This window comes from Mustelus asterias, unplaced genomic scaffold (assembly GCF_964213995.1).
Source record: "Mustelus asterias unplaced genomic scaffold, sMusAst1.hap1.1 HAP1_SCAFFOLD_107, whole genome shotgun sequence".
NCBI lineage: Eukaryota > Metazoa > Chordata > Chondrichthyes > Carcharhiniformes > Triakidae > Mustelus > Mustelus asterias.
Window position 1 is genome coordinate 168417 of NW_027590151.1, and position 13255 is coordinate 181671.

The 13255-nt window shown below is 44.7% G+C and overlaps 1 protein-coding gene across 1 annotated transcript in view; it reads left to right on the forward strand.

Moving 5' to 3' along the window:
• The window catches only part of LOC144484438 (uncharacterized), a 156495-nt gene that overhangs the window by 90643 nt on the left and 52597 nt on the right, over positions 1 to 13255 (forward strand). Inside the window, exons 14-16 of the mRNA XM_078202970.1 lie at positions 2843 to 3011; positions 3099 to 3190; positions 7411 to 7664. Coding sequence (XP_078059096.1) covers positions 2843 to 3011; positions 3099 to 3190; positions 7411 to 7664 — 515 coding nt within the window. The remainder of the gene's footprint in view (positions 1 to 2842; positions 3012 to 3098; positions 3191 to 7410; positions 7665 to 13255) is intronic.

Sequence of the window (13255 nt, forward strand, 5' to 3'; positions counted from 1 at the left end):
CTGTCGGTGCTGCGGCAAATCTGAACTCAAACCAGACAAACTGGAACCGCTGGGTTAGAGATTCCGGGTGTTGGGATGTGGAGGCTGGGGGAGGGGGAGATGGCGGGAAAACTCTGAGCCTGACTTCAGACAGGGTGAGCGGGGTAAAGGGGAGGATTGAGAGAGTTAATGTGGGAGTCAGGGACAATAGCAGAAGGTGGGAAGCTCTGGAAAGGAGCAATGGGGGTAAAGGGCATCACAGAATGTGTGTTTAAACGAAGATAAAAGCAAAATACTGCGGGTGCTGGAATCTGAAACAGAAAATGCTAGAAATCTCAGCGGATCTGACTGCATCTGTGGTGAGAGAACAGAATTAATGTTTCCAGTCTGGATGATCATAGGTGCTGCCAGAAATGCTGAGGTTCTCCAGCATTTTCTGTTTGTGTTTAACTGAAGGTTCAGCAGGGAAACAAGCAGCGATTTCACACACACTAAACCCAGGGAGAGGGGGTGACCCAGGATAAGGGACAGGCGCAGCTCAGTGAGGCTCTGCAAAGTCCAGCAATCTGTCCACATTGAGAGCTTAGAGCGCCAAGGGGGAGGGGAAGGAGAAACTATTTGGGACACAGCAGGAGGTCACCCCTCCCCCTCATTCTGTGGTTCCACATCCCTCCCACACCTGGGCAAGGTTGGCTCAAGGTGCAGGAAGCTGCAAGCTGAGAGGCTGAGCTGTGAACTGGGCCGGGTTGGGGGTTTGAGTGACAGTCCTGGGGCTATTTCAGGACAGGAACTGCCACAGATTCCCTCTTTTTCCTGGGACGTTTCAGTGGAGCTGTGTTGGTGAGTGTTTGTAATCTCTGTCTCACTGTCTCGGTAATGGGGGTGGGTTGTAGATTGCTGTGAGTGTTAGACTAAATAACCTCTCCTCATGCTGCCAGTTCCAGTCTGCAGACTCCATTTCTCAGTCCAGTTTGCTGCTCTGTCTCTGTCTCTCTGTACTTTGCTGCAGTGCTCCACATTCTGAGCAACATCCAGCCCATTGTTATCACCCGAAATTTGCGGCAAACTTCCTTCACTGTGGCACAGCGGTTAGCATTGCTGCCTCACTGAGTCTGGGTTCGACTCCAGCCGTGGGTGTGTGACTGTCTGTGTGGAGTTTGCACAGTAAGAAGTCTCACAATATCAGGTTAACGTCCAATAAATTCATTTGGAATCAATGCAAATTACTGCGGCTTCTGGAATCTGAAACCAAAAGAGGAAATGCTGGAAAATCTCAGCAGGTCTGACAGCATCTGTAAAGAGAGAAAAGAATTGACATTTTGAGTCCAGATGACCGTTTGTCAAAGCTGCTCCTTCATCAGCTCTCCAAAAGCTCGTGGTTCCAAATAACCTGGTGTTGTGAGACTTCTTACTGTGCCCACCCCAGTCCAACATCGCCACCTCAGGTGTGGAGTTTGCACAATTCCCCCCCCCCCCCCCCCCCCCCCGTCTGTGTGCATTTCCTCTGGGTGCTCTGGTTTCCTCTCACTGCCCAAACGTGTGCAGGTTAGGTGAATTGACCATGTTAAATTTGTCCCTTAGTGTCCCAAGATGTGTAGGGTCTAATTTGATTTATTATTGTTGCATGTTCTGGGATACAGTGAAAATTATTTCTTGCGTGTTATACAGAAAAAAAAGTCATAATTTGATAAAGTACAGAGGGGGAAAGGAACAGAGTCGGGTCCAGAATATATTGTTGCGGCTGCAGGCAGGGTGAAGAAAAAGGTCAGGATGGGGATTAGCAGTCAGTGCGTGGGGTTACTGGGATAGGGGGTGAGCCTGGGAAAGATGCTCTCAGAGTCAGTACAGACTCGATGGGTAAAATGGTCTCTTTCTGCACTGTAAGGATTCTATGATTAGTGAATTACGGTGAACAACTTTTGAATAGAGGGCTTTCTGAGGCGCAGAGCATTGTGGGAAATGTGACCGCCATTAGTCAATGCCTGACTCTACTGTTTCATTATAGACCGAGGGCAAGTCCTGAGCCCTCAATTCTGTTTGTAACTCTCACAGGCTGCCTGGTCTGCTGAATATCTCGAGGATTTGTTTTTTCTGTCCCAGATACAGTCTCGACAGAGTTTTCTGTGTTATTGTTTTATAGGTTCGATTTTAGAAACACAGTTAGGAGCCGGTTTGAATCAGGCTGCGTGTTGGATGCAGAACTCAGTTCCTGGCCTCCTGCGTGTTTTTTTTACTGTTGCTTCGGTCTGGACTCTGTTCATCACCTGTCTCTATGGGTTCTCTCTCAATCCCCTTTTATCTGTTTTAAATCAGTTTCACAGGGACTAGAAGGGGACGATTTGCAGTCAGAAAACTGAAAGTAAATATCATATCAGGAACTGCCAGAGTCGCCCAATTTATCATAACTGAATATCAGTGGATTTTGAACATGGAAGGAAAAAGCACTATTCCCAGTGGGGAGAAACTGTACACGGGTTCTGTGTGTGGACGAGGCTTCAGCCGATCCTCTGGCCTGTCAAAACGTAAGTGCAGTCGCTCCATGGAAAAACTGTGGAAATGTGTGGACTGTGGGAAGGAATTTAATTACCCATCCCAGCTGGAAATTCATCAGCGCAGTCACACTGGGGAGAGACCGTTCACCTGCTCTGAGTGTGGGAAGGGATTCACTCAGTCATCCAATCTACTTGCTCATCAACGAGTTCACACTGATGAGAGACCTTTTAAATGCTCAGATTGTGGGAAGTGCTTCAAAAGTTCTTGGGAACTGATGTCCCATCAACGTGTTCACACTGATGAGAGACCATTCAGGTGCTCTCACTGTGGGATTGGGTTCAAGCATTCACATCACCTCACTGTACACCAGCGAATTCACACTCGGGAGAGACCATTCACCTGCTCCGAGTGTGGAAAAGGATTCACTCGGTCATCCCACCTATTGACACACCAGCGCACTCACACTGGGGAGAGACCTTTTAAATGCTCTGACTGTGAGAAGTGCTATAAAAGTTCTGATGAACTGATGTCCCATCAACGTGTTCACACTGATGAGAGACCGTTCAGGTGCTCTCACTGTGAGGCTGAGTTCAGGCGATCATATGACCTCATTTTACACCAGCGAGTTCACACTGGGGAAAAGCCATTCACCTGCTCCGAGTGTGGAAAGGGATTCACTCGGTCATCCCGCCTGCTGCAACACCAGCGAGCTCACACTGGGGAGAGGCCATTCACCTGCTCTGAAAGTGGGAAGAGATTCACTCAGTCATCCTACCTGCTTAGACACCAAAGAATTCACTAGTAACCACGGTGATTGGAATCTGCTGTTAATCCTATCCAGGACTGTAATATGTTCATTGCGTTTGTTTTTGTTGATGTTAATGAACTCCAGCCAGTTATACGGTTTAATATTCTGAATAAAAGTCAAATAAATTATCTTTGTGTTCAGTACTGTGAATCTTTTTAATATCATCAGCACAACTGAATTCCTTTTGAGTTGCTCTCCCTCTTCCATCTTCCATCTTCACCTCCCCACAAGTGCTCATTGGGAATAAAACTCACAATCTTCTTTGTCACTAAGTTTGAGACAATCCAATCAGCTGTCTCTACTGCTTCCCTCCTTCCCCTAACCCACTGGAACAAACCTCCTCTAACGCTCCCCTTTGTCTGAGCTCTGAACTCTCATCTTTCTGCAGTTTCTCTCCTGCCTCCCCTCATGTCCTCTTAGAGCTCATCTTGCCCATGAGACCCACCACCTGATCCCTCAATCCTTTTCCCACTGAGCTACTGACAGCACAACTTCTCCATATCAGCTGATATTGTCAATATCTTCCTCTCCTTCAAATCCGATATCATCACCCACTTCTCATTAAAATATCTTTGACACATGCCCTTGTGAACTACCATCCCATCTCCTTTCCTCTCTAAAGTCCTTGAATGTTTTACCTTCCACATATTGTAACTTGTTTTCCCTTTCTCATTGTGTTTGGTAAAGTTTATTTTGTTTGTGCAGAATCTGTGGAATCTTTTGCCTTTATTCACTTGTTAAGTATCTTGAATCTCCACCTTTGTCAATTTTATATAAACTCACCCAAATCTAAAAACAGTTTCGTGGGACTTGGGGGAATAGAACAGAAGATGGGTTTCTGCTGCTCAGTTCCAATCCCAGCTGATGTTACTTCTGGGCAGGAAGGTCCCAGAATAAAACCCTGGCTCAATTGACCGTAACTTTTGCCTTTTTGTGTTAGAAATGTGGATGAACAGAGTCACTGGACGGACAATGAGCTTTTAACAAAAATATTTATTAAACATGAAAATACTGACAATAACACAAGACTCCTTCATTCCACACAATCACAGTGAGGGAGCTCTCTCTAGAGGCGAAGTGAGGTAAATGGCCTCTGCCTGGGAGATCACTGAACCCTCAGGCGACTGAAGGGTTATTTTCAAACATAGAAACGTAGGAGGATTGTGCTGCTGTATTTTTCTTGTTCCTTTTTTTTATATTAACGCAGACGAATCTATTTAGAGAATTGAAACCAACCTCAGAAATAGCAACAGGCGAACTCGAAGACAAACACATTCACAGAAATGCACTCTCAGACAGACACAGGCAAACTCGCACACACAGACATGCAGACAGAAAAACACTCTGACTTCCACAAATACACACACACTCACAACACAGAGACAGACTGAGACCAATTTCAGTCCAAATCATCTGCTGGGCACTAAAATAATGTAAGAAGCCTCACAACGTGGGCGGCACGGTAGCACAGTGGTTAGCAGTGCTGCTTCACAGCTCCAGGGTCCCGGGTTCGATTCCCGGCTCGGGTCACTGTCTGTGTGGAGTTTGCACATTCTCCTCGTGTCTGTGTGGGTTTCCTCCGGGTGCTCCGGTTTCCTCCCACAGTCCAAAGATGTGCGGGTTAGGTTGATTGGCGAGGTTAAAAAAATTGCCCCTTAGAGTCCTGGGATGCGTAGGTTAGAGGGATTAGCGGGTAAAATATGTGGGGGTAGGGCCTGGGTGGGATTGTGGTCGGTGCAGACTCGATGGGCCGAATGGCCTCCTTCTGCACTGTGGGGTTTCTATGATTTCTATGAACACCAGGTTAAAGTCCAACAGGTTTATTTGGTGGCACAAGCTACTAGCTTTTGGAGTGCTGCTCCTTCATCAGGTAAGTGGGAGTTCTGTTCACAAACAGGGCATATAAAGACACAAACTCAATTTACAAAATAATTTACATAATCCTGTTCATAAGAACAGGATATGGCGCTCGACTCAACGATTGACAGTTCCGACGATAATAAATCAAATCAATACTTCTCCACTTTATGTGCTAACTCTCGGTTTCAATTTCAGACTACCTCTTGCCCTCCCTAGTGTCTCACCCCAAAATTTCAATCTTTATGCCTGAAGGCGAACTGTTTTGCTAATGGGGCATCAATATATAATCTAGTGACTACCCACATGTGCTTTGTTTCTGGGTGCAGTCACTCCCACCTCCACCTTTCATCCCAGTCCCAGGAGTTTGGAGACTGGGCTCCAGAGGAGTAATGGCGGCCGCATCCCCCACAATGCCTCGCGTTGGAGAAATCGCTCAATCGCCCGGGCTCGGATCTGCGCATGTCCAAGGGAAAGGGGAATCTGCGCATGTGCGGAAATGTTTCGAACCCTGCTGAGATGTTCACCAATGGAAATCTTTGGAAGACCGGAAGGACTCTGGTCCTCCAGCCAATCAGAGCGCGGTCTTTGTGACAATGCAGGTTGAGCTTCAGACGGACTCAAACTCCCTCCAAAGAGGCCAAGATCTGTGAGTAAAACACTTTCTTTTCTCCCCTTTCCATTTCTTTTCTCATTCTGGGGGAAATTGGGGACTTGCAGCAACTGAAGGGAAAGGAAGTGAATCCAGGGAGGGTGCAGACTCTGGAAAGGTTGGCCCAGGTCTCTCTCTCTCTTAAAGACATTGACATCCTTTGCTCCCTCAACTTGACACATTTATTTGTCTGGCTAAAAGGATGGTCTCGTTCCTAATGTTCACAATTAAAGGGCTGGTTTCTTCAGGAGATAGTTGACATTTAAGTGGAATATAGTAAGGTTTGGCATGTTTGGATATGTTTGGTGTAATCTGGTGTAAATTTATGATTCTTTGTGGGACAGTAATTTTATATAGGTCAGTGTTATGTCTAGTTTTGTTGTTAGGTACATATTAGATATATTATTTATGGTTCTGTGGTAAATTTCATTTATTGTTATTTCAAATTTGTAATATGGCACTGTGGTGACATACATTTCCAGTCATTGATTAATTACAGCACAGAAGATGTTCATTCGAGTCTGTGCTGACTCCCTGTCGAGCAATCCAGCCAGTCCCATTCTCCCGCTGTACCCTTGTATCTCTGCAAGATTATTTCCTTCAGTTGTCCATCCAGTTGAGTTTGAAATCTTGTATCATCTCTAATTCCAGCATTCTCATAAGCAGCGAGTTTGTGTTTGTGAACACTCAGCACCTTAATGAAGTTCTTACTGACATGGTCATGAATCTCTGAGCAAGTAATACAGCAGTGTTTATTCAACACATGTTTTCCTCCAGAATCTGTACCTATGGGTTGGGTTTGTATTGAGTCTAGCAGTCTGCATCAAGGTTTTCAGGTCTCCAGGTCAGGAAGCAGTGAGTAGGGGTCGGCCACTCAGCATCAATCAGCACCTTCAGGAGAATTGTGAGGGTGTATATTAGATACAGCTGAGTGAGAGTAGAGGGAATATGTGAGATTGAGGTTTACAACTTTTGGTGAACAAAATAGGAATGAATGTTCAACTGAAACTAGAATCGTGTGTTCTGAATTTCTCGGCTGTACTGACAGTGCTGACTTTTCTAAATTCCTTTTACAGGTTTTGAGAAGGAGAAGATTTGCGATAGAAATCTGAAACCAAACGTCACACCGAGACCTGACACATTCACTCGATTCAAAAGGACCTGAATATCATCGCTCTTTCAGTCTCGAATTGAGTTGAAGTATGTACAGATGGAGGGCGTTGATTGGATCATTATATGAGTGTGTATGAAAAAAGCGTGTATAAAGAAATGGTGTTCTGTCTGCGTCAAAAGGTTTAAATATGTGACTGGAAAAGCATCGAGACACACATATGAGTGAGAGTGTACCAGCGAACTGACTGTGGAAAGACCATTAACCAATTACACACCCTGAAAGAAATATCACACCATTCGGAGTGAGGAGAAACCGTACTCGCTTTGTGTGTGTGGACAAGGCTTCAATTGATCATCAAACCTGGAGAGACACAAAGACACCCGCACCATGGAGAAACCGTGGAAATGTGGAGATTGTGGGAAGGGATTCAAAGCCCCATCTCAACTGGAAATTCACCGACACATCCACACTGGGAAAAGACCTTTTACCTGCTTTGAGTGTGGGAAGAGATTCACTCAGTCATCACACCTGCAGACGCACAAGCGAGTTCATAGTGGGGAGAGGCCATTCACCTGCACTGAGTGTGGGAAGGGATTCAAGGATTCATCTACCCTGCGGACACACCAGCGAGTTCACACCAGGGAGAGACCGTTCACCTGTGCTGAGTGTGGGAAAGGATTCACTCAGTTATCCAACTTGCTGACACACCAGCGAATCCACACTGGAGAGAGACCATTCATCTGCTCTGAGTGTGGGAAAGCGTTCACTGAGTCATCCTGTCTGCTGACACATCAACGCAGTCACACCAGGAAGAGGCTGTTCACCTGCGCTGAGTGTGGGAAGGGATTCACACGGTCACCGCATCTGCTGACACACCAGCGAGTTCACACTGGGGAGAGGCCATTCACTTGCTCCGTATGTGGGAAGGGATTCACTCAGTCATCCAACCTGCTGACACACCAGCGAGTTCACAGCAGGAAGAACCCATTCACCTGCTCCAAGAGAAGGATTCATTGAGTCATCCAGTCTGCTAAAATACCAATGTGGTCGCACTGGGGAAAGACCTTTGATGTGTTTTGTGTATGAGAAGAGATTCACTGATTCATCCAACCTGCTGAGACACTAGCAAGTCCACTTTGAGGGGAGGCCATTCCCCTGCTCTGAGTTTAGGGAAGGTCATCAGTCATCCAACTTGCTGACACACCAACAAGTTCACACCGCTTAGAGACCTTTTTTTAATCACAGAATTCCTACAGTGCAGAAGAAGGTCACTTGGCCCATTGAGTCTGCACCGACCACAATCCCAACCAGGCCCCACTCCAGTAAACCTACACATTTACCCTGCCAATCCCCCTGACGCTACGGGGCAATTTACCACGGCCAATCAACCTAACCGGCACATCTTTAGAAGATGGGAGGAAATCGGAGCACCTGGAGGAAACCCACACAGACACGAGGAGAACATGCAAACTCCACACAGACAGTCACCCGAGGCTGGAATTGAACCCAGATTCCTGCCCTGACTATGGGTGTTAATTGAATCAATTGAGTTTAAGAATGTACAGATGGAGGGCTTTGATCAAATAATTATATGAGTCTGTTTGAAGAAAGTATGTATAAAGAGTTGGGAGTTAAATGTATTCCAAGTAAAGATTGGTTCCAGTTTCTTCCTTCACCATAAGGCTGTCAGGATTATAACATGGTCACAGAGAGTGTTTGTCCAATGGTGAAGTTTGGAAACTGGAGGAAAGTATATTTCAGACAGAAGTTTACAATCCCAGCAGCTTTTGTGAGAGATGAAAGCCAGTGGGAATTGTCAGGGTCTGATGACCCGCTGCTGTTCTCGGAGCCTGAACCATACGACCAGTGGAAGAATGAAGTGGCGATGTGGACATGGTTACATCCCTAACAATGAGAAAACCAGGTCTGGCCTTGGCACTGTCACTTCCTAACGAAAGGAAAATTGGCAGCAAAACATTTTCTGAGCTGGAAATCCACTGATCAAGGCTTGGATCTTTTACTCGGTTTCATTGATGAGATTTACAAGAAAGATGCTCTGATGGGTGCCTATGAAGCATAGTCAGACTTTGTCAAGTTTTGAATCAGGGTGTAAGTATATTTAGCAGATCTGGATATCACAAAAAAGACAGGATTGGAAAAGCACTAATCGGTGAATGAATCTCAGGAATGACGGGGAAACAGTTACCGTGAAATTCCCCTGGTGGCCACAGTCCGGCGCACAAACCGGAGCACCCGGAGGAAACCCACGCAGACATGGGGAGAACATGCAAACTCCACAGAGACAGTGACCCAAGCCAGTAATCGAACCCGGGTCCCTGGCGCTGTGAGGCAACAGTGTTAACCAGTGTGCTACCCTTCCGTCCCAGAGGTAAACACAGCAACCAGTCTTAAAGCTACGCAAACATGTAAAGAATTCACTTCAGGTGGTTGGAGGGTAGAATCCCTGCCAATTGGTCTAAGGGAGAAATCCCAAATTCCCCTCTGTGCCGGGCGATCGCCCTCCTGCTTTAGAAGGGACGACAATTAGTATAAATTTTATTCATATTGTCAGATTGTTTCACTAAAGTAAGTGCTCGAGCTAAGAAATTATTGTGGATCCGAGAACAGCGGTGTCTTATAATGTAATACTTTGGACATTTTTTTTCTTTGATTCATTTTGAAATATGTTGCTGTGTATTGTTCTGATCCTAATCAGGATTGTTAATGTTTAAAGAGAAACTCAAATACCCAGTGATTAACAAAGAATTGCACCACAAGATTCCACATTTTTAAACAAGAACAAAATTTATAAAACAAAATATTAAAAGCCAGCTCTATGAACACAGCATAAGTCTTTCAATTATCAGATTATTTCATGAAGAGAATATTAACAACTTATTGTGGTTCTGAGGAGAGGGGTGGCTTTATATGTAATGCTTTGTACAAAAGGAGGAAAGTCACATTTTTTCTTCTTTGTTTGTGTGAATGTTTTGTGATCCCGGTCAGGACAATTAACGTTCAAAGAAAATTGTGAACACCCAGTGATTAACTAAAAGAATTACATGAAAAGATTTAACATTTTAGAACAAAAACAAACTTTACTGTATATATAAAACAAAATAAAATTTAAGAATACAGCACTACAAACTGAATACTGTAGTCAATAAAGACTTATGGTACAAACCTGTTTTTTAAACTCATCCCAAAAGTTTCTTTATACTTAATGATATCTTGAAAGTTCAATTCTGTTCCTGGGACTCTCAAAGGTATGTCAGAGCTCTGCAGAATTCACTTTAATTTTCCTCACTTTTCCAGCTATTTTCCAGGCTCCAAGATTTTATGGAGGCTCTTTCCATTAGCTTTTGGCTAAACAATTCTCCAACTTTCCTTTGAGGCCTCAAAACTGTGGACTCCTCAGTCCAACCGTGGGCTTCGCTGCCTTCTTTACTGAGGGATTTAAACATTGGCAGCACCCCTGGTTCCTAATGACCCAGTGGCTTCTGGTCCTACAGTTGGTTCACAGCTCCTGGTCCCATAGCTGACGGCCTCCAAGCTAACTGCAAACTGCTTGCTTTCTGTGAGAAACACCCAGAATTCCAACCAGGGCTCACTTATCCCCGTGCTAACACATCTGTTGGAATGTCTGTTAGATATTTAGCTTCAAAACTAAACCTTTTTTTCCTGAGGTCTGCATGAAGAATTCCGATCTGTAACAAAGACAGAGCAATAATTGTCAGACCCGTAGTCTCCAGGTCTCCAGCTAAAAGAGCCCAGCTGCCCTTTTACACTTCTTACCCTTCAAGTTTTGACATCTTAAACCAACATGGGCCACGCCTTGTGAATGTGAATCCCCTTCGGGTGTTTCTGTCAGATTCTCAATGCAGGTTTTCTATTTACCTTAAATTTTTAAAAGAGCAATTGTTGAACTAATTCATACTTCTAAAACCTAGGAATTATGAAATTAGATCTTTGCAACACCTTCCCCATGAAGAAATGAAAATGTATCATCCTCTTTTATCCCATTTGAAACATTACAATGTAGACTCAAAAGATTGGCTCTTCTCTCTCCCCACAGATGCTGTCAGACCTGTTGAGATTTTCCAGCATTTCCTGTTTTTGGTTCAGATTCCAGCATCCGCAGTATTTTGCTTTCAACAACGTACAACATGTTGTATACTTAAATAGTTGTGATCTTATCAAATGGTGAAGCAGGCTCAAAGAGCCAAATGGCCAACTCCCGTTCCAAAGTCTAATGTTTAATTACCTTATAACCTGCAATAGACATAATAATCCCTCCATTGTCCACTTCACATTCACAAGTCCAGCTTGGTAACAGCACACTGCTGGGTTCCATGTCCAGGAATTCAGTCCACTGAAGATGGAAATTACTGCTTGCAGTGTTTTCTGAAACTTTTCTTCTTATAATAATTATCGTGCAAAGTTCCTCCTGCAAGAGGAGAGTCCTCATTGCTGTTCATTTGTGAATTTTCAACTTCAGTTTTGAAAACAGTCTGTTCAGAATGCACGTTTTGAACTTTACTTTCTTCCACGTTTGCAGTTCCTCCATTGTTTAAATCCAGAGAGAATATTCCAGTCAATTCCACATTGAAATGTCTTCTTCTTGCTCTGTTGTAGCTGCAGCTTCATTTTTAATTTCATTTCCCAGACTCAAACATTCTGGATTCTCTTTTAGAACATAGAACATAGAACATAGAACATTACAGCGCAGAACAGGCCCTTCGGCCCACGATGTTGCACCGACCAGTTAAAAAAAAACTGTGACCCTCCAACCTAAACCAATTTCTTTTCGTCCATGAACCTATCTACGGATCTCTTAAACGCCCCCAAACTAGGCGCATTTACTACTGATGCTGGCAGGGCATTCCAATCCCTCACCACCCTCTGGGTAAAGAACCTACCCCTGACATCGGTTCTATAACTACCCCCCCTCAATTTAAAGCCATGCCCCCTCGTGCTGGATTTCTCCATCAGAGGAAAAAGGCTATCACTATCCACCCTATCTAAACCTCTAATCATCTTATATGTTTCAATAAGATCCCCTCTTAGCCGCCGCCTTTCCAGCGAAAACAATCCCAAATCCCTCAGCCTCTCCTCATAGGATCTCCCCTCCATACCAGGCAACATCCTGGTAAACCTCCTCTGCACCCTCTCCAAAGCCTCCACATCCTTCCTGTAATGTGGGGACCAGAACTGCACACAGTACTCCAAGTGCGGCCGCACCAGAGTTGTGTACAGTTGCAACATAACGCTACGACTCCTAAATTCAATCCCCCTACCAATAAACGCCAAGACACCATATGCCTTCTTAACAACCTTATCTACTTGATTCCCAACTTTCAGGGATCTATGCACACATACACCTAGATCCCTCTGCTCCTCCACACTATTCAAAGTCCTCCCGTTAGCCCTATACTCAACACATCTGTTATTCCTACCAAAGTGAATTACCTCACACTTCTCCGCATTAAACTCCATCCGCCACCTCTCGGCCCAACTTTGCAACCTGTCTAAGTCTTCCTGCAAACTACGACACCCTTCCTCACTGTCTACCACACCACCGACTTTGGTGTCATCAGCAAATTTGCTAATCCACCCAACTATACCCTCATCCAGATCATTAATAAATATTACAAACAGCAGTGGCCCCAAAACAGATCCCTGAGGTACACCACTTGTAACCGCACTCCATGATGAATATTTACTATCAACCACCACCCTCTGTTTCCTATCCGCTAGCCAATTCCTGATCCAATTTCCTAGATCACCCCCAATCCCATACATCTGCATTTTCTGCAGAAGCCTACCATGGTGAACCTTATCAAACGCCTTACTAAAATCCATATATACCACGTCCACTGCCTTGCCCCCATCCACCTCCTTGGTCACTTTCTCAAAAAACTCAATAAGGTTAGTAAGGCACGACCTACCTGCCACAAAACCATGCTGACTATCACCTATCAATTCATTACTCTCCAAATAACTATAAATCCTATCCCTTATAATTTTTTCCAACATCTTGCCGACAACAGAGAGAGCAAGGTCAAAATGGCTTCTTTTTGTGTCAACAACTCTTTCCTTCATTGGTCAAAATCTTCTTCGGCCATTTAAAAAATGTTGTTAAAATGCATTTTATGTTCAAGCAAAAATGTTGACCATTCCCATCTGGAGACTATGTGATCTCGGGCTTCAGAAACTGAGGAATTGAGAACAAAAGCAGGGAGGTTATGCTGATAGTTTCTAAAGCTCTGGGTGAGGCCACAACAGAACACTGAGCCCAGTTCTGGTCACCACACTTTTGGAAGAACGTGAGGGTCCTTGAGAGGGTGCAGAG